At 39.0% G+C, this 20,249-nt stretch overlaps 1 protein-coding gene and 1 pseudogene across 1 annotated transcript in view; both read right to left on the bottom strand.

Annotated features, from left to right (window-relative positions):
• Positions 1 to 20,249, bottom strand: part of LOC122108059 (protein TASOR-like) — a 139,217-nt gene that overhangs the window by 35,426 nt on the left and 83,542 nt on the right. Inside the window, exon 6 of the mRNA XM_042680035.1 lies at positions 302 to 463. Coding sequence (XP_042535969.1) covers positions 302 to 463 — 162 coding nt within the window. The remainder of the gene's footprint in view (positions 1 to 301; positions 464 to 20,249) is intronic.
• On the bottom strand, positions 1,406 to 2,186 carry LOC122108066 (annotated as a pseudogene).

Raw genomic sequence — 20,249 nt, 5'->3', positions numbered from 1 at the left:
ATTTTGAAGGTTTAGTAACAAAATAGATATTACAGGCTGTAACATTAAAATGGATGCAGGTTGGGCTGAGAAGGTGGCTCAGTGGTTAAAGCGCTTGCCTTGCTTGCCTGAGGCCCTGGGTTCGATTCCTCAGCACCACATAAGCAAAAAGAAAATAGCCGGAAGTGGCGCTGTGGCTCAAGTGGTAGAGCGCTAGCCTTGAGCTGAAGAGCTGAGGGACAGCGCCCAGGCCCAGAGTTCAGGCCCCATGACAGGACCCAAAAAAAAAATAAAATAAAATAAAATGGATGCAGGCACTTACCTGAGTAAGCTCATAGGCTCTGTGAGTCAAAAGGGATGTAATTCTACTGGCATTCTTTGACAGATGACATTCATGCTTTGTTGCTGGGTCCAAAGCACTTTTATTTAACATAGGTTCCAAGCTTTTAATACTCATGGGGTCATATATGCTCTTTATTTTACCCTAAAATAGAAAAAAAAACCAAACTTCATTGAGTGTCAATGCAAGCATGATTTTTCACTATGAGCTTAATTTTTAACAAATAAACAGAAACTTTATTAATAAAAACTTCACTCATCTAAATTACATCACGAACATATTAACCTGTCATTCTTTTCTTTGGAAAACAAAAAAGTATGGTTAGCTTAGATCAGAGATGGCAAGTAAACTGCTCAAAAATAGTTTCATATTCTAACAGGTATAGACTTTTCATCACTCCTGAAGACTTGGAAATTAAACTTTTTTTTTTACAAACAATAAATGTTTATTATTGTCAATAAGCTTTGATTTGTTAAATAGCAAATGATTATACACAACCTTAGACTTAGACATCTCATCTAAGGAAACCTCAGCGCTTGGCCAGTGTGAGAAATCATTCTGTTTTTCTTGTAGCTTCTGATCTACCTGGTAATGCTAAGAAAATTTAGGTAAATTACCAAGTTTAGAGACTCTACCTTTGAAGTGGCTTTTCCCTTTATTGCAAAATGAACCCAGCTCTCCTGATAATGAAAAACCATATCATCACATTCACTGGGTAGTTCAGAGATTTGATTCCCACAAAGTCAAAGGAACTAGAGACCAGAATTGCTCAATTAGACACAGCACTGAAAAAAGTAAGAGGCTGGAGGCATGGCTCAGATGGTAGAGCAATGGCCAGTGAGCAAAAGGGTCAGATACTGAGTTTGAGTCCTGGTCTTGGACAGAAAAGAAAAGCAATTAGAGAATGAATGTGACATCTGAGTTCCTCTAAGCTGAAAAATGAGTGCTGATAGTCATACCAATGCTTATATAGCATGTTGCTTTTCATGGTGTTTCCCTATCTAATGTCTCTGAGGTAGGTGGGGATGATATAAATAAATCAGCGTACATAAGGAAACAATAGCTCATGGCTCATAATCGTGCTCTTGGTCTTATAGTCAGAGAATGACAAGCAGTCCTTTAATCTGGACTCTGACACCTGGAGTTGGATTGGGTTGCTTTCCAGGACAAGACTACCCTGGCGGTATGAATCCCTTTTAGGTGGGGTCCCCTGAGACCAAAGTGCACTTAAAGGTCTCCTTAAAGACCTCGAGGAAAGGCGGCATTACTTTATCCACAGAGACCTGCCGCTGGAGCTCCTTAGTCAGGGAAGTGACACCTGTCCCAAACAGTCCACAGGGCACGATGTGTTCAAACCATGTATGGTGCGTGTTGCAATTCAGCGCCAGGCCGTGGGATGTGATGTGCCTTCCACAGCGGACACCAATCGCGCAGATTTTGCTCTCGACCCAACCAGACTCCAGTGTAGGGCGGGGGCGGCGCGCAGGCATCTCGCAGGCCCCGGAGCTCACACAGGCGCACCGCACACTTCTCCAGCGCCGCCACGTGGGGGCGCAGGCGCAGGCCAAGGCGCCGCAGGTCGAGCACTGGGTGGCAGAGCAGCTGTCCCGGGCGGTGGAAGGTGGCCAGGCTGCCGCGGTCTGTCGTGGGCACCTCGGCGCCCAGAGCCCTCAGCTGCGCCGTTTCCTCGGGAGTCAGGCCGCCGCGTATCCCGGATGTATACACGGGGCCCCGCTGGCTCGCAGAGCAGGAGCCACCAGCCTCGATGCTTGGCCTGCAGCCTCCGCAGCCAGGACTCCTGCAGCGCCAGCAGCTCGGTTTACCGCGCCCGACCCAGCCACACCACCCTGACAACGGGCGGCGGCATCACGCGTGCTGCGCGGTCCAGAAATTAAACTCTTAAATTCCTAAAATTTAAAATTTAAATCACATGCTATCTTTGACACATATAAATTAAAATTACCTCCATTATTTTAAAAATAACAACATCACCTATGGCCCCAGCTTCCAAAGGATTAGCTTGTAATAGATCAGCATATCTAGAAAGATAAATACCTAAAGAGAAAAAATATGAATTTGAGTAAGAAATACTGAAATACAAAAAAAAAATCCAAATATTTAACCAATAATAGAGATACAAGATGTGATTTGTATGCATGCACGTGTGTATCAATACTAGGGATTAAACTCAGTGTTTTAAGATCTCAACTTGAGCTTTCTCTGCTCCAGGCTTGCATTCTACCACCTGACCCACACTCATTTTCAGCTTTTTGCTGGCTAACTGAAGATGACTCATGGATTTTTCTTCCTGGTTGCTCCAAACTGTAATCCTCAAATCTAAGCCTCCTGAGTAACTAGGATTACCCTTGTGAGCCACCAATGCCTGGTACAGTCTGATATCTTTTCAAAGAGATGAAATGAAAGGTTAGTCAAGACAGCAGACATTGAACCAATGTAAAATGAAATGAGGGTAAAAAATCAGACTGAACAAATTTTATAAAATCACTTGGACCAGAACATTCTGGGAAAGGGATAGGAGTCTAGAGTTTGAACCCAGCCTTGAAATTTTGAAGCAAGTGGCTCTATCACTTGAGCTGTACCTCCTACTCTTTTTATTGTTATGTTTTTGAACAAGGTCTTCTATTTTTTGCCCAGGCAGTGATTCAATAATGCACCGCCACACCTAACATAACCTTTTAAAATGTAACCTCTGATCAATTAGAAGTAAACAATGTTGGTAACAAAAGATGCCAGTAGGGTCAATGGTGAGTGCTAATTCTAAGTTGATTGAAACTAGTGAAAAGATGAGAATATAGCAAAGTTGTGGGGTTTTTTGAGTCATGATTAGTCTAGCTGTATGCAGTCCAGGCTAGTCTCAAAGTCTCCTGCCTCAGCCTTCTGAGAGACTGCAGACACACACCACCATGCCAAGATGAAGACATACATAATAGGCTGGGAAGGTGGCTCAGTGGTAGAGCGCTTGCCTTGCATGCCTGAGGCCCTGGGTTCGATTCCTCAGCACCACATAAGCAAAAAGAAAAAAGCCAGAAGTGGCACTGTGGCTCAAGTGGTTGAGCACTAGCCTTGAGCTGAAGAGCTAAGGGACAGTGCCCAAGCCCAGAGTGAGTTCAGGCCCCACTACTGGAACCCCCCTCAAAAAAAAGTTAATCTGTCAAACCAATTGTGTCAGGAATCCATCCTTATTCTAGTTGAGACAGTCTTAATTCCTCTTACAATTGCAATCATTTCCTTTTTTAGAGTGAATTAGAAACAGCAAAATATTTAAAGAAAAAGTAACCCATCTTCAAAAGAGGAAATATGGCTACAATCACATAATCAGCAACTCTAGATGGTAAACATATTATCAAGCACACTCCAGGAGAATGAAATAGGACTGATCAGAGAAAAAAAACAAACCGAACACTTGAAAAAGAAATCATCACAAAAACAACTAGTTCATCCCTCTAAATCTTTTCTTTTCTACCAAGAAAATGTTTATAATCAAATATACTGTTGAAAATTGTGAAATTAGTTGTAAGGGAACATTGTCAAATTGTTTTGTCTAAGGAGTTAACTCACCTGGTTTCGATCAACCATAAGAAATGCATAGGACTCTGAAAGTTCCTTGTTAAATGACCATCAAACTTCAGTTCTCTTCGCTTCTCTGTAAACTAAATGAAACTCAATATGTAACTCTCCATATAATTATGTTTTATTAAGCTGAATCAAGAATCTTTTCCAAAAATTACAAGTTTCAACAGTTTTTTTGTTAGTTGTGGGGCTTGAACTCAGGGCCTGGACGCTGTCCCTCAGCTCAAGGCAAGCACTCTACCACTTAAGCCACAACACCACTTCTGGTTTTCTGGTGTGTAATTGGGGATAAGAGTCTCATGGACTTTCCTGCCCTGGCTGGCTGTGGATCCTCAGATCTCAACCTCCTGAGTAGCTAGAACTACAGGTTTGAACCACTGGTGCCCAGCCAACAGTTTTTTTCCCCAAGATTCCAAACTAATCAAAGTAGAAATCATCTTTCCTTTCCCTATACTTTCTGCAATTCAATTTTCTTCTCCCCATTTGCACTGCTTTTTCACTTCATATCAAGTACTTAAATAAACATCGATCACCTGTTAATTTTTGTTGCTGTTTTGCTTTTATTCCAGTACTGGGGGTTTGAGCTCTTCCTTAACTATTTTGCTTAAGGATGGTGCTCTACCACTTGAGCCACAGCTCAATTTCCAGCTTTTTGGAGGTTAACTGGAGATGACTCTCACAAGACTTTACTGCCCCAGATGGTTCACTGTCCCGGGTGGCTTTCAAACAACAATGCTCAGATCTCAGCCCCAGGAGTAGCTAAGATTACAGGCATGACCTACCAGCACCCAGCCCCTTGTTAATTTAACCTGAACTTCTATTTAAAATCTGCTATACTCCCAAAAGTTATACACCATGCTTTAATTAATCACCCATTTTATTTAATGTGGTGTACTCCATAAATGACCAACATTTTAAACTTATAAACTCAATCAGGACAAAATTATCCTCTCCCCCCACCTTTCCCCTTCTCTTTCTCTCCCCTCTCTCTCAAATCCCCTCCATCCCTTTCTCTCCCTCTCCCTTCCTTTATCCCCCTCCCCCTGCCATACTGGGGCTTGAACTCGGAGCCTGGCATTGTCTCTGAGCTCTTTTCTGTCCATCATGGGCTTGAACTCTGGACCTGGGCACCATCTCTCAGCTCTTCAGCTCAAGGCGAGTACTCTACCACTAGAGCCTCAGCACCACTTCGGTTTTCTGGTGGTTTACTGGAGGTAAGAGTCTCATAGATTTTCCTGCCTGGGCTGACTTTGAACTGCGATCCTGAGATCTCTGCCTCCTGAGCATGCAGAATTATACATGAGTCACCAGCGCCCAGTTAATGCTCTACTTCTTTATAATTATTCTCCTTCTTAGGCCTATTAATATAAGCATATACAGTCTTACAGGGAAAAGTGAATTTGTATAAAGTTCTTAGAACTGTTAAAATTAATCCTAATCTACTGCCCTTTGCTTAGCAAATGCTCAGAGATGTTGATTTGAGACAGAGAATACCTAACATTTTACTTCAGTAAATATGTCACCACTATTTAATAGACCTACAGAGTAAATTTTCATGTAAAATTTAACAAACTATCCCAATTATACCATGAAACTACATCAAATTACCGAGGTTGTGATTTTTTCTAGATGTCAGTATCATTACTGCTTTCAAAGATATTGTCATAGATGAATTCTGATACTTCTTTATCAACATGTAAAGATGCAAAATTAGTCATATTTCACATCCATTAGCGAGTAATTCTGTCAAATATTTCTCTTTTTTGGATAACACTGGGAACGGAAATCAGGGTCGCTCGCTTACTAGATAATTGCTCTACCACTTGAGCCTCGCCTCCTGCCCCTATTTCCATTGTTACTTTCAGGTAGGATCTCAATTTATATTCTCACTAAAATCCTCCTAGTTGTGATTCCTGGAGTCACTGGAGATGAGAGCCATTTCACTCATCACTGTACCCAACCACTGTGCTTCCCCTGTATCTGGGACAGCATTGGTTCAGATGGCATCTTGAAACTTTTATGCCCAACTGACTTCAAATGACAATCCCCTGAATTATGCCTTCCAGGTACCTAGGATTACAGCTTTGAGCCACTGTGCCTGGCTAAAAGTATTTCTAAACATCCCATTTGTGTTACATCAGAATAACACATAAAGGTGCCTTTTCCTAAAGCAAAACTAAATACAGATTTTATTCATGAAACTGAGGTTAATTGCCAAAGATACTCAACATTTCCTTTAGTTCATAACTATTCACTAAATAAATTTGCACTAATGATATTAACACGAACCTCCCACCAAGCAATTGAAGAACTGTCCCTCAGTTCTTCAGCTCAAGGCTAATGCTCTACTACTTGAGCCACAGCACCACTTCCGGTTTTCAGGTGTTTTATTGGATTTAAGAGTCTCTCAGACTTTCCTGCCTGGGCTGGCTTTGAACTATGATCCTCAGATCTCAGTTTCCTGAGTAGCTAGGATTACAGGCGAGAGCCACCTGTGACCTGCTTTGTCCCTGAGCTTTTTTGCTCAAGGAGAGTGTTCTACTACTTGAGCCACAGCTCTACTTCTGCTCTTTTTTTTTGCCCAAGCTGTCTTCAAACTTCAGTCCTCTAGTCTCAGCCTCCTGAGTTGCTAGGATTATAGGCATGAGATATAAGTGCCCACCTCCTAAGATGTATTTTCATATTAAATACAAATATAATCTACAATTGTCAAAATGATTGTCCCTTTAGTCTCATTTACTGATTCCATAACTTACTAATATATAAAGCAAAAGAAAATTCAGAAAAGATTAAGAAATATATCATCTCAATTAAAATGTTTTATGGAAAAGAGTAGGATAAACCAAAACTATCTTTGTAACAAATCAATCTAAAATGTGAAAACTAAATAAGGAAGTCTATGTTTTCACACACAAAATCCAAGATGTTTGATTACAAAATCTGAGTTTTATGCATAATTTCTGTTTCTAAACAAAGTGTTTTCTGTATCTAACATGCACAAAATAAATAGCTTCAAACTGCTAAACTTTACAAGGCTACCTAAAAAATTATTTCCCTTTCTTAAGCTGCTCCAACACTTTTTCTACAATCAACGTAATCATGAGTAAAAAGTAGTGAAATACAAATTTGCATTAGAGTTAACATTCAATTTTCCTCAAAAAGTGCTTAACATCTACAATTCATCATCTTCTGAAACCTTTGTGGTCTATTTTGTCTGTATATACCATAATCAAGTACCTTACTAGTTTTTGGTCTGAGATGGGGACTCAAACTTGGTACCTGATGCTTTCGTTCATTGTCTAGCACTGTTCCAACTGAGTCATGCATCTAACTCAGTTTTTATTCATGGTGTCAGTACTGAGGCTGGAAGGCCTGGCCTCAAGTTCTCATTTTGCTTTTCCCACTGATAGTTAGCACTCTGCCACTTGAGACACACCTCTGGTTCTGGCTTTTTGTTGGTTAACTTGTTAGATTTGTTGCTTTATCTGTTCTGCCTGGCTTTAAGCCTCTATCCTGAGAAGCTAGGATTATGACATGAGCCACAGGTACTGGGCTGTTGTCACTTCTTTCTAAGAAAGTATATATATTCCCATTTCCATGTGTCATTGTTTGAGGCAATAAACAGCCCTGTGACTATCCAAATCAAGAGAATATTTCATATGAACCAGCCATTTCACTTACTGAAATCACTATTCAACATGTTATTCATAATTTATACTACTTTTCAGATACTAAGAGCTATACATGCATTCTTTCATTTAATCATCAAGATCACTGGATGTAGTCATTTGTATCTGTAATTCTGGTATTTGAAAGGATATCAAGAGGATCAAAGTTTGAAGCTAATCTCTTAAATTCAGGAGATCTCATCTCAACCAATAAAGTGTTACACAGTCCAGGCCAACAGCCATAAATGTGAAACCCTGTTCAAAAAATAACAAAAGCAAAGCCGGGTGCCGGCAGCTCACACCTGTAATCCTAGCTACTCAGGAGGCTGAGATCTGAGGGTCATGGTTCAAAGCCAGCCCAGGTGGGAAAAGCCGTGGAACTCTTATCTGCAATAAACTACCTGAAAATCGGAAGTGCTGCTGTGGCTCAAGTGGTAGAGTACTAGCCTTGAGCTGAAGAGCTGAGGGACAGTGTGCCCAGGCCCAGAGTTCAGGCCCCATGACTGGACCCCCCACCCCCCAAAAAAAGGATAGTGCCCAGGCCCATAGTTCAAACCCCAGGACCAGCAGGTGGGGAGGGATAGGGGGGAGATACTAGGTGTTGATAATTATTTACATATGTCAGCTTGACTGGGGTATGTTTGGTCAACCTTATTCTGCGTGTTTCCGTGAGCATGAGTTGAACATTTAAATCGAGAGATTTAGTCTCAGTGGTAGAGTGCTTGCCTCCCATACATGAGGGCCCTGAGTTTGATTCCTTAGCACCACATAAACAGAAAACAAGCCAGAAGTGGTGCTATGGCTCAAGTGATAGAACACGAGCCTTGAGATGAAGCATAAACAGAAAAAGCCAGAAGTGGTGCTATGGCTCAATTGGTAGAGTACTCTCCTTGAGCTGAAGAGCTGAGGGACAGTGCCCAGGCCCAGAGTTCAAGCCCCACGACCGACAAAAAAAAAAAAAAAAGAAAGAAAGAAAAAAGGTATCATCTCCTTCTGCTTGTCTTTAAGCTGAGAAATCAGTTCTTTACTGACTTTTGACTCTATTTTTACAAGCCTTCAGACAAGAAGTGTACCCAAAAGGATATCCTGGTTCTCAAGTCTTCAAAATAAGAGTAATCTCTATATGATCAGTCCTCTCCCTTCTCCCCCCACCCCAAGTATTTACCTTATTGGCACATGTCAGCAATTGTGTTGATTCTGTTTCTTTGGAGAACTCTAATATTCTTTCTTTTTTTTTTTTTTGGTCGGCCATGGTGCTTGAACTCTGGGCCTGGGCGCTGTCCCTCAGCTCTTCAGCTCAAGGCGAGGGTTCTACCACTTGAGCTACAGTGCCACTTCCGGTTTTCTGGTGGTTTATTGGAGATAGGAGTCTCACGGTTTCTCCTGCCCGGACTGGCTTTGAACCGCGATCCTCAGCCTCCTGAGTAGCTAGGATTACAGGCGTGAGCCACCAGCGCCCGGCTCTAATATTCTTTTAAAAGTTACAAATTTGTTGAAGCAAAGTTTAAAATTTACAAATGTGCTTGTGAAAAACGTACTGAAAACTCCTACTTAATAGAAATTTCAGAAGTATCTTTGGAAAATATAAAAATAGTTGACCTAGGTTGCTTACACCTATATCTTAGCTACTCAGAAGGCTGAGGTCTGAGGATTGCCATTTGAAGCCAGCCAGAAAAGTCAATGAGATTCCTAGTTCCAATTAACCCTCAAACACACCAGAAGTAAAGGTCTGTTGCTCAAGTAGTATCATTCAAGGCGCTCAGTTTAGCATCTCCCACCCAGTAAGTGCAGAAATAAAAATGAAATTTAAAAAAAAAGAAGACAAGAATGACAACTAGTCAGGTAGGTGCCAGTGGGAGCTAAGGATTATGGCTCAAAGATAAAGACCAGCATGGGCAGAAAAGTCTATGAAGATTCTTACCTCCAATTAACAAGCTAAAAGCCAGAAGTAGAGGTGTGGTTCAAGTGTCAGAGTGTAAGTCATGAGTGAAAAAGCTAAGGGATAGCACCCCAAGTCCTGAGTTCAAGCCCCATTACTGACACAAAAACAAAAATAGAAAGAAAAAGGAAAATTTAACAATAAATATGTCATCAGATAAATCTGACAAAATATGATCAAAACTTGTATGTATCTGAGAAAGGATTTCAGGGGTTGGGGGTTTAGCTCAGTGGAAGAGCACTTGCCTAGCAAGTCCCTGAATTCACTCCTAGGCTTTCTGGCTTCAAGTGACAATCCTCAGATCTCAGCCTTCTGAGTAGCTAAGATTTTAAGTGTAAATCACCTGTGCCAGCTATCTTGATTTTTACAAAGATACTTTTGAAATTTCTTTTAAGTAGGAGTTTTTAGTACATTTTTCATAAGCACATTTTTAAGCTTTAAACTTTGCTTCAACAAATTTGTGACTTTTAAAAGAATATTAGAGTTCTCCAAAGAAACAGAACCAACAGAATTGACTGATATGTCCCCCCCACCCCAAAAAACTATAATTTTAATTTGGTTGGCAGATACTATTACCAATCAATTCTCCCAAATTTGGTTTGCAGGTTGATATAATTCCAATTTTACAAAACTTCCAATGGCTTGTATCCCTCCCCCCTTAGAAGATTAAGAAGTTAGAGCAAGAAGATCCTATATTAAGTTTAGGTGCCAAGACTAGAGGCCTACTGGTGCTCCCAGGAATTTGAAGATGTCTACTAGTCTAAGAGGGTTTTTTTGTGTGCTGGTACTTGAACTCAAACCCAAAGAACAGAAGTGGGATTATTCTGTCACATTTTAAGAAAACATTTGGCTGGTAGAATGGATATTTTTACATTGACATGTCCAACCATCACTGAAATTTGAAATTCGTGCTGTGAATATTCTTTTTTTTGCAGGGGGGGAGGGACTGGTACTGGGGCTTGTAGAGCTCCACAAATACAAGCCAAGATATCTCAAGTGAAAAACGGCTAGGGGCACCTCTGTGCATTCCCAGAAAGTAGCACATTTTTGTGAGCCAGGTATCACAGAATTATTGACTACACACTAGCATTCACACAGTATTATTTCCTAAGTTATGTTTCTGTTATATTTAGTATGCTTAATTTTAACTTTTGATTTTTTTTGATTTTTTGGGTCCAGTCGTGGGGACTGAACTCTGGGCCTGGGCGCTGTCCCTCAGCTCTTCAGCTCAAGGCTAGTGCTCTACCACTTGAGTCACAGCGCCACTTCCAGCTTTTTTCTTTTTGCTTATGTGGTGCTGAGGAATCGAACCCAGAGCCTTAGGCATGCAAGGCAAGTGCTCTACCACTGAGCCACCTTCCCAGCCCCACTTAATTTTAACTTTTAAGTACTAAATTTATGTATTTTTAAATTTAAATTCATTTCTAATTTTAATTTACAACTGCATTTTTCAAGTCACATAAAAATTTGAGTGGAATGGATTCAATATTAGAATTGTTATTGGGAGAATTTGACACCAGAATCAAAAAGATTAAACAGCCCTAACCAGAAATCAATGGTACAAATGTATTTATCAATCCATCTTTCAAAGGAGTTTTTGTTCTTATAAACAGCCTGTAACATTAAGATACTGCATGCCTTTCTACAAAAGATAGCACAAAACAATAATTTAAGTTCCCTCAAATAGAAGGGGTGGGGGGGGAAACAACAGATTTCCATTCATGTATTCAACTGCTTTCATACTATATTTCTCCTAAAATCCACGGCTGCCAAATCATGATAAATTTTCATTGCTTTTACAATTTTAGGAAAGCTATAACTACTTATTGTTTGAAACTTAAGAGTATTCAGAAAGCAAAGAACACCCTCCCCCTCATAGTGCAGAGATAAACACTAAGCTGGCCTGTTCCTTCAATCACACTGCATCATATTATCAAACCCAGTAATTTCTAATCCACTTTTTACTGAATATTATTACATTCCCATTACTTTAATCCTTACACTTTTCTCTAAGACTTAACATTGTAACTTGTTTCAAAAGCAATTTAAGTTCATTACAGAAAATCAGAAAATAGAGCAAAGAAGGACATAAAACACCCATAATTCTGCTCACCAGGACACAGCTGCTATCAGTATGTTGTATGGTTTCCAAGTACCTTTCTTCTTGCATATATGTAAATGATCCTATGTCCAAGAAAGCCTATATCTGAAGGCTTCATAAAATGGGCTATCACGTACATAGTGCTAAGAACGAGGGCTCTGAAAACAGCCAGCACTGAAGAAACTCAGCTCTACCCCTAATTAGGAGGATGATACTAACTTCTCTGTGTCTCAACTTCCTAGTCTACAAAACACAGACAAAGAAAGAAAGAAAGACAGAGAGACAAAGACCTGAGCAAAATGCTTCCCCCAATACATGAAAAGTACTTGGTAAAAATATCCCATTATACCATATGAAATATTCTGTAACCTTATTTTTCACCTAATACATTCAGGCAATTCCCTCGACGTCAACTAAGACAATTCTCCATCTTCCTTTTTTAATAATATAAGAACAGTAGCTTGGGGTGCAACATAAGCCACTACCAAAGCCCCATCACTTTGGTCAAGGTGACCTACTGTGGACTAACATGTACAGGGTCTGAGGACTCCAGGCAAACCAGTTTCCTTACTAAGACTAGGAAAGTCAAGTTAAACAGGTTAACATGCCCCCAGGTCTCCTCTCTCATTGATGTGGTACATACAATCCATGGGACAATCCACAGGCCACACAGTTTGGCTTCTAAGTAAAATTGTCATTGCTGCCTATACTATTTATGAGAAAATTCTATCTTCAGAGTAATCATCTTTCAAAATAATGGTAGGCTAAAAAGAAACTGAGAAACCCATCTCTGGCTGTGTTTGAAGCTGATACAATGCTAAAATTTTCAACTGATACAAAGTGGCTAGACAGGTGGTATACATTTGTAATCCTAACATTCAGGAGACTTGAGACAGGAGGATCACAGATGAGATTTTTTTAAAAATGCTACAAAATATCCATCTACATAGATGAATAATACCACATCTTAAGTGTCATGCTTTTTACTGTCACAAAAAAACAGCCAAGTTAGAGATACAAAAGACCTTCATCTTTCTAACAATAACAATTTGATACTAAATTTAAGTAATTTTCAAATTTCAAGGGTTGGTGAGAACCAGAAACACCATGTTGCTAAGAAGTGCAAATGACTACATTTTTATCTGTTACTCTCCACTGAGCTATCCCCTATTCCTCTACGTGAATGCTTTTCCTCACAGTAGTTAGAAGAACCTCTTCTTTAGGCATTTATTCTATCTCTCTGAGAGCCAAGATCCCAAGTTCTATTTTCCCATAGTGATGGCAATAAGATTCAGACTATAAAGGACAGCATTCAGGTCTTGATACTTGAGGGCATCATTATCTAGGTGTTGGGTTGCTCCTCACTCCTGTTGCCCATCTCTTCAGCTATTTCCAAGCACTAATCTGAATCTTAGATTCCAATATTGCCTACCTACTTGTTCCCCTGCTAAAAGTCTCATCTCCCAAATTCTAAACCATCCCTGTGATGTTAAAAGCTCTCTGGTAACAACCTCACTGTCAAACTCAAACCATACCACATATTTCACTTCTAACCATGAATATTACTTCATATGGAGACAGATGTCTACAATGGTGGTTTTCCTCCTGAACATTTTGAAGACATTCTGCTTTGACAAATGATCTGTCAGTCTGAACATATGCTTGGCTCAGGTGGCCTTGCCTTATTTTCTAGTGTTGACCTAAAATGTGTCTTGGTATGAATTTATTTTTACTATATTGGTTGGGGTCCGTTGTACTTCTGGAACCTAAAAACTCATTACAAAAAGACAAAAGAAAGAAGAAAAGAAGAAAGGAAGGAAAAGAAAGAAGAAAGAGACAGAAAGAATTCAGCCAGCACATCTTCTTATAGTGCCCCTCCTCCATTCCCTCTTTCTGGAAGCTTGCTGGAAGCTTGCAGAGGTATACTGGACTGGACTTTATCATTCTAAAGTTCATGAATCTTAACCTCTCATTTTCCATCTCTTTATCCCTCAATACTGTAGTCTGAGCAATTTCCCCCCAATCTCCTTTAAAAAATCAATAGTTTTCTCTTCCATTATATCTACTTGGCTGTTTAACCTGTCCATTGAGGTTACTTTTTTAAATTTAATGACCATAATTTTCTTTTATAGAAGTTTTATTTGGTTCTTTCCCAAATCTGTGTTCATTTTGTAAACTGTTCTTTCATTATGGTCTTTTATTTCTAATAATTTTAAATAAAGTCATCTCTTTCATGTGTTCTATCATCTCTACCTCCTGGATCACTAATTCTCCTATTTGTAATATCTGCTGACTCTCCTTAACAGTGACTCATTTCCTAAGGGCCTGGACCATTTCTGATTGGCAAACTCATCTTTATCATGAGTTTTCCTCTGCAAGAGCCCTACATTTTAATTTGCTCTACAGGATAGTTTCACACTTACTTCTGAAGGCTCTATTCGTTTTCTTAGTTCTAAACTAGATCTTATGCTAATTTCTCAGTGTGAGCGTTAATTCCACTGGAGAAAAATGGTAAATCTGAACCTTGCCCTATGGTGAGTTGTAACCTTAGATTTAAGAGTCTTTATTCCTAATAGTCATAACCCCAAAGAACACAGCAAGTTCCTCTGCACTTTCCCAGATACGATATCATTCTTTCACCTACGGAAAAACCCTTCAGGTTCTAGGCTAAGGACCTCATGGTCACTTTTCCGTTTTATGTAGACATAAGGCATGTCTCTTGCTTCTTTAGGAGACCCACCACCACTAAACGCTAGGAATCTGTATCCACAGCTGAACACTATTACAGACCTAGAGCTCTTGATTAACTGCCCTAGTGCAGAATTTTCATCTTGTTTCTGGTACCTGGGGATTTCAGTCTTTCAAGCTCACAATTGCTTTTGTTATTGTTACATTTTTCTCACAGTTTCTATGTGTTCATAACAGTGTGGGAATTTGAGTCCTTTATATCAGCTCTGGTGGCAATATGGCTAGAAGCTTCTAATAGTCAAATTTTGAACCTGAAAGAACGTTACAGAACTATGATGAATATTTTCTATTTTTCCAGATGACAATAATCCAGATTCTTTTCCATCCTCAAGAGAAGGTCTTAAGTTTAAAATAAGTATTCCCAAGGCATTTTAAGATTATTTTGTCACTATGCATTTCAAATGCCTTCATAGTTCCACAGTATGAGAACAAAACTAGTGACACCACTTTCTCCATTCATTTATGATCAGTCTATGTTATACTCATAGAATTGCAGTGAAAGTATGTCAGGAATATCACAATAGCTCAACTAATCAACAAATCTAATCGCTATTTCTTGGTCCCCATATTATTTACCTCACTCTGCAACCATTCTATTACTCCAGTTTTCCTATCCCTGTACTGCCCCCCATTCAAGGATTTATCATTTGTGGATTCTCACCACTGTTCCCTACCTCTCCTATGGCACGCCCTCTCTTTGCAATTCATCCAGTAAATCTCAGTCATCCCATTACTACTTAACACTCCTGTAGCTGTGTCAACTGCTCACATTCACACTCTGTACTACAGTGGCTCATGAGTTTATTCAGGAACTGAGTAAGGAGTGACTCCTTCCCACCAAAGGGCAAGTAACAACAGCAACACCTAACACTTAATGGTACATACCATGTACCAGATAAGGGGCTTAACATCATGTATGAGATCACATCCACTGATCTTTCCAACAGCTGTATGAAACAGGTAAGATTGTTATACAGTTCTTTAGGGATGAGGAAAGGAAGGTTTAAAGAAGATTATGTAAACAATCCAAGAAAGCACAGCGAGCAAGAGGTTGGATTCGTTTTATTCTATGCCAGGTTTATCCTTTTAAAGTATGTGCTGCACTGTCTCCACAAATATTTATAGCGAAAGCTCCTCTTATGATTATTAAATCCACCCCCCATTTATAGCAAATCATCCCTCTTCTAATTGCAGAACTCACCTATCTGAACACCTCCCTAATGCCTGTCTGTAATCATGGACACATTCAAAACCACATTAATTGACCACACTGCCCAATCTGAAGTGATCCAATCTCAATGAGTTACTGCACTAACCACCTACTCATGCAAGCTAGAAATCTGGACATGACCTTTGATACTTTCTCACTCACACAGTGCATACAACCTATTACCAAACTCTACCCACTTTTGCCCCTTAAATCTCTCTGAACTGTAACAATATTAGTCTCCAAAACTACCACTCTAAACCCTAGCAGCTACTTCCACCTCCTCTGCTGCTGCTCCTAGCTCAACTAGTCATTCATTGTCATTTCTTCCAGCCATTCTCAAGTTTTACAACAGAAAATGTTTCCACTTCTCTTAGGATGATAATTTTTAAATATAAACTTGATCACTTCACAAAATTGTGGACTCAGGATGAAAGTTTTCAGTCAATTGTGGAGATTCTGAAGCTACAGGAATACAAAGATTAGCAACAGCTGGGTTTCAACCAAAAAGCAATTTTTTTCCCCATAACTCCAGAATAACACCAAACAGAAACATCAGCAAACAGATGATGACAAAGAGGACAACACCTGAGGGATTGATGGTGGTAGTGCTGCTGAGAATCAAACTAAGGGTCTCACACATTTCAGCACACGACTCATTCCTGGGCTCACCTGAGACAGAGCTAAATCCCAAACCCACCCTAAGTTTCAAGGTATCCCTCCACTAATATACTGTAACACACACACACACACACACACACACACACACCTTTCCAATTAAATCCTCTAAGTAATTTAGACTGAGTTTCTAGCTTGCCACTAGTAAAAGACTTAGCTAAGAAAGAATTCAGAAAAGCCAAGATGCACACTTAAAGGCAGCAGGGGAGGCAATGCCTATAAGGGGGAAAAAACAAACAAAAACAAATTCTACATACATAATTCTGCAAAAACACACTTGGCTAGAAAATACATAAACATGCTCAATGTTTGCAAACTCATGTAACTCCTTTTAAGTGTAATATAAAATATTTTGAGGTAAGAGTCATGTTTTCTTTTAATGTTTTGCAAATCACCATAGCTTACTATAAAAGCTGAATTTTAAACATGTACACATAGAAGCATGACTATACAATAATATAAGTGATGAAGTTGCATGCCTCACTACTCCCTTTGGAAATAGTTTATACATGCTCTCCCATAAGTAAAATCTTTTTGTTTGTAGTGACACCATACTACTTTTGTATTTCCTAATTGTAATCTTACATTGTGCACTTAGTCAAAAAATTTTATATATGCCCTAAGTATACTGAGAGGTTGTGTCATGTAAGGAAAAATTAGCTATGGAAAACATAGATTGTATTCTATATAAACACTTTTTCTGTTGCCATCTGGTGGTTCATATATAAAAATCAATGCTGACACCCATCATTTAGAAGGGCTTGATCACACAAAATCAAAATCTCATTCTCTTCCGCATCATGCCTAATACCTAGAACTTCTATTCATTTTGAAAATACGCCCTTTCTCATGAGAAAACAACAAATAATATACACAAATAATCCTGGAGATGATTGCCTTCACCTAAGTAGGACTGGTCAAACCTACATGATAAAGAAGCCCTCTTTACTCCAAAATCTAAAATATGTTCCTAACTAGCCTGCCTGTGTTGCTAAAATTCCCATCAACTATTGTTAATGGAGGTAAGTAGGTAGAGAGCTCCCAAATATCCGTCTCCCTGAATCAATGCAGCCATTCCTTGACTATCTAAATCATTGCAGCCATTTTTTGGTTATGTCTCTACATTCCCCCCCCCCCCCCCCCCCGTCCCCCGGGAAGTGTATTCATCTTTGTAAAAACAGGCTTCCAAATATCTCATGGTAAAAAAGCAGGTCTAGAACAGAGAAGAGTTATGAAAGGTAGAAAAACACTGCACCTGAGGCTAATTTTGCCTTTGTCATAATTAATCTGAATTTAGTCCAGTCTCTAAACCTCACATCTTCCTAGATTAGCTTTGTCAATTCAAAAAGAATAATATTTACGAATATGCAGGGGCTAGGAATGTGGCTTAGTTGTAGAGTGCTTACCTAGCATGCATGAAGCCCTGCAATCAATTCCTCAGCACCATATAAAGAGAAGGGCAAAAGCGATGCTATGGTTCAAGTGGTAGAGTGCTGGCCTTGAGCAAAAGAAGCTCAGATGGGGGGTGGGGGAAGGATGGGAGGGATGGGAAGGGAAAACAAAGGAGGAGGCTACAATGCTTGATAAGAAATGTACTCATTACCTTGCCCATGTAATTATAACCCCTCTGTACAGTATTTTCACAATAAAAAAAGAATATCATAATAAATAAATATTTTTTTAAAAAAAGAAGCTCATGATCACAAATATGGTATATAACATGTGAACACTGTTATATATTACAGACTGTGGTAGACAATTTGCTCCAGGGAAGTTAGAATGAACTTGTGACTTTGAAATTATGAAATCATTTAATCACAATCAAAAAAAAAAAAAAAAAAACAACCTCGGGGAAGGGAGGGAGGGAGGGGATGGTAGGGGGAAAACAATGGAGGGGGTAACAATGTTCAAGAGGAAGTGTACTCATTACCTCACGCATGTAACTGTAACCCTCTGTATAGTAGCTTTACAATAAAAAAAAAAAAAAAGAAAAGAAAAAAGAAGCTCAGGGACAGCACCTAGGCCCTGAGTTCAAACCCAAACTGGCAAAAAAAAAGAAAAAAGTTCAGAAACCAGAAACACTGCATACTATAATCCTATCACATGTTCAACAAGCAAATCTTCAAGATCAGGAAAGTAATAGATTTTCTTGACTGACATGTCAGTTGTCAAGAAATTGAATTATTTAATTGATAGCTGTTAACTTCACTAGACATGTCTGGATATCAATATAATACCAGCTAAGCCTGTTCAAAGTGAAAAATCATTCTTGCATTAATTTTAAGGACCCTATGATTTACTAAAGGCCCTAAGATGTTAATTAAACCAACGTAACATTAGAATGAGCCCAGAGATATCAATGGACACCATCCTCTAATCTCTTTAATTACTGATGGTCACTGTCCAGCAAATGTAAACACTCTCATAGCCACCATTATTTCATTGCTTTTTAAATTTCTCACTGCATTAATTGCCTCCCATAGATTTTGAAACATAATTTTTCTTCCTGTAGCCATTTAGACAAATAAGCATCTTCTATTTTCAGAAAATTTATTTCTCCAAACTTCAGGCTTAACACTGATAAATTACAGCACTAATTTGTTTTACAGAACCTAAACTTTTGAGCAAGAAATATTTCCAGGCTAGAATAAATACATCATGTGTTAGATGGCAGCACCTAAGGAGAAATACGATATTACAGCATCTCAGTCCTTCAACATTGTAAATACCCTGACAAAAGTAAAATGAGAGAAATAGATTCTAAGAGCTAAGACATATGGACATAAGTGTATGCCCCAGACTGAAGACATGCTTAAGGAATCTAGTGAAGGACAGACAAGATATAACATCCAGAAGATCAGCGAATCAGAGTGGAATGATTTTGAATATTTACACTAAACCCCTCCCTATATATACAAGAAAACAGGCTCAAGAGGGGCTAAGAGACTCGCTTAAACTGCAAGATAGTTTCAGGATGAGATAAAAGCTAAGGCTACCAACACTTAGTCCAATGCTGCCTCTGTTTGCCACATCCATGTTTCTAGGAAAGCTTTATAAAATCTATTCTCATTCTCACAAGACCCACAGGAGATTGGGGCCAAGCTGACACAATGACTCTCTGGCTGCTGGTCAGGAGGTCAAACCATATACTCACTAGAATAGCAACTGCATATACAATAAGGGCTTCTTTCCTAAAACCATATTGCTCTGATACCACCTATTATTTTTATATTTGGCATAATAAAAGTAGCGTCAGTATAAGAAACCCTACAACTAAGAATAATAAACTTCTCCACTCCCCCACCTCCCCTAACAGGTGCAGACCTACTGTCAGGTATGTATCTGTCAGTGACAGACTTACATTTCCCACATTCATGGAAAACCTACCACTGTGATTCCTATGTGCTACCACGTGATGGCAAGAGGTGCCAAACCTATGGTCAGCTGACAATATGTATATAATATATATAGTATAATATATACATATGCTATATATATATATATATATATATATATATATATATATATATATATATATATATATATACCTTAGAGTGAAGCATACAAAGTCTATGCCCTTTTATTAACAGGAATGTACAAATTGGGAGCTTTAACAATAGGCCATATAGAAATGTTGAAGTTAATTATAATAAAGACTACATGAATTTAAGTGTTCAATTTCCTTATGGAGAATGTATCACTGTTTGCTAGAAGTATTGAGCCAAATAAAACTTGTTTTAACATCTCTTTTAATTTTAAATGATTCTTAATCTCTTCTTTATACTATACCTTTCATTTTCATCCCCCCTCCCAATTCAACTTTTATGCTTTTGACTTAAACTACCACTTTAATGTCTTAGAAAAAGTTGAGCCATGACCCAGACAAAACCTAGATTCTACGATTCCTCCTCTGTGACAATTTCATTCTCAGTTTTAATCAGCCAACATTACTGGTCTATTACTTGCAGAACACCCCTAACTAAGGTCAGAAAGTCAGT

This window comes from Dipodomys spectabilis, unplaced genomic scaffold, assembly GCF_019054845.1.
Source record: "Dipodomys spectabilis isolate Male_0828 unplaced genomic scaffold, ASM1905484v1 ptg000054l, whole genome shotgun sequence".
In the NCBI taxonomy this organism is placed as follows: Eukaryota; Metazoa; Chordata; class Mammalia; order Rodentia; family Heteromyidae; genus Dipodomys; species Dipodomys spectabilis.
This window is presented reverse-complemented; position numbering and strand designations above follow the sequence as displayed.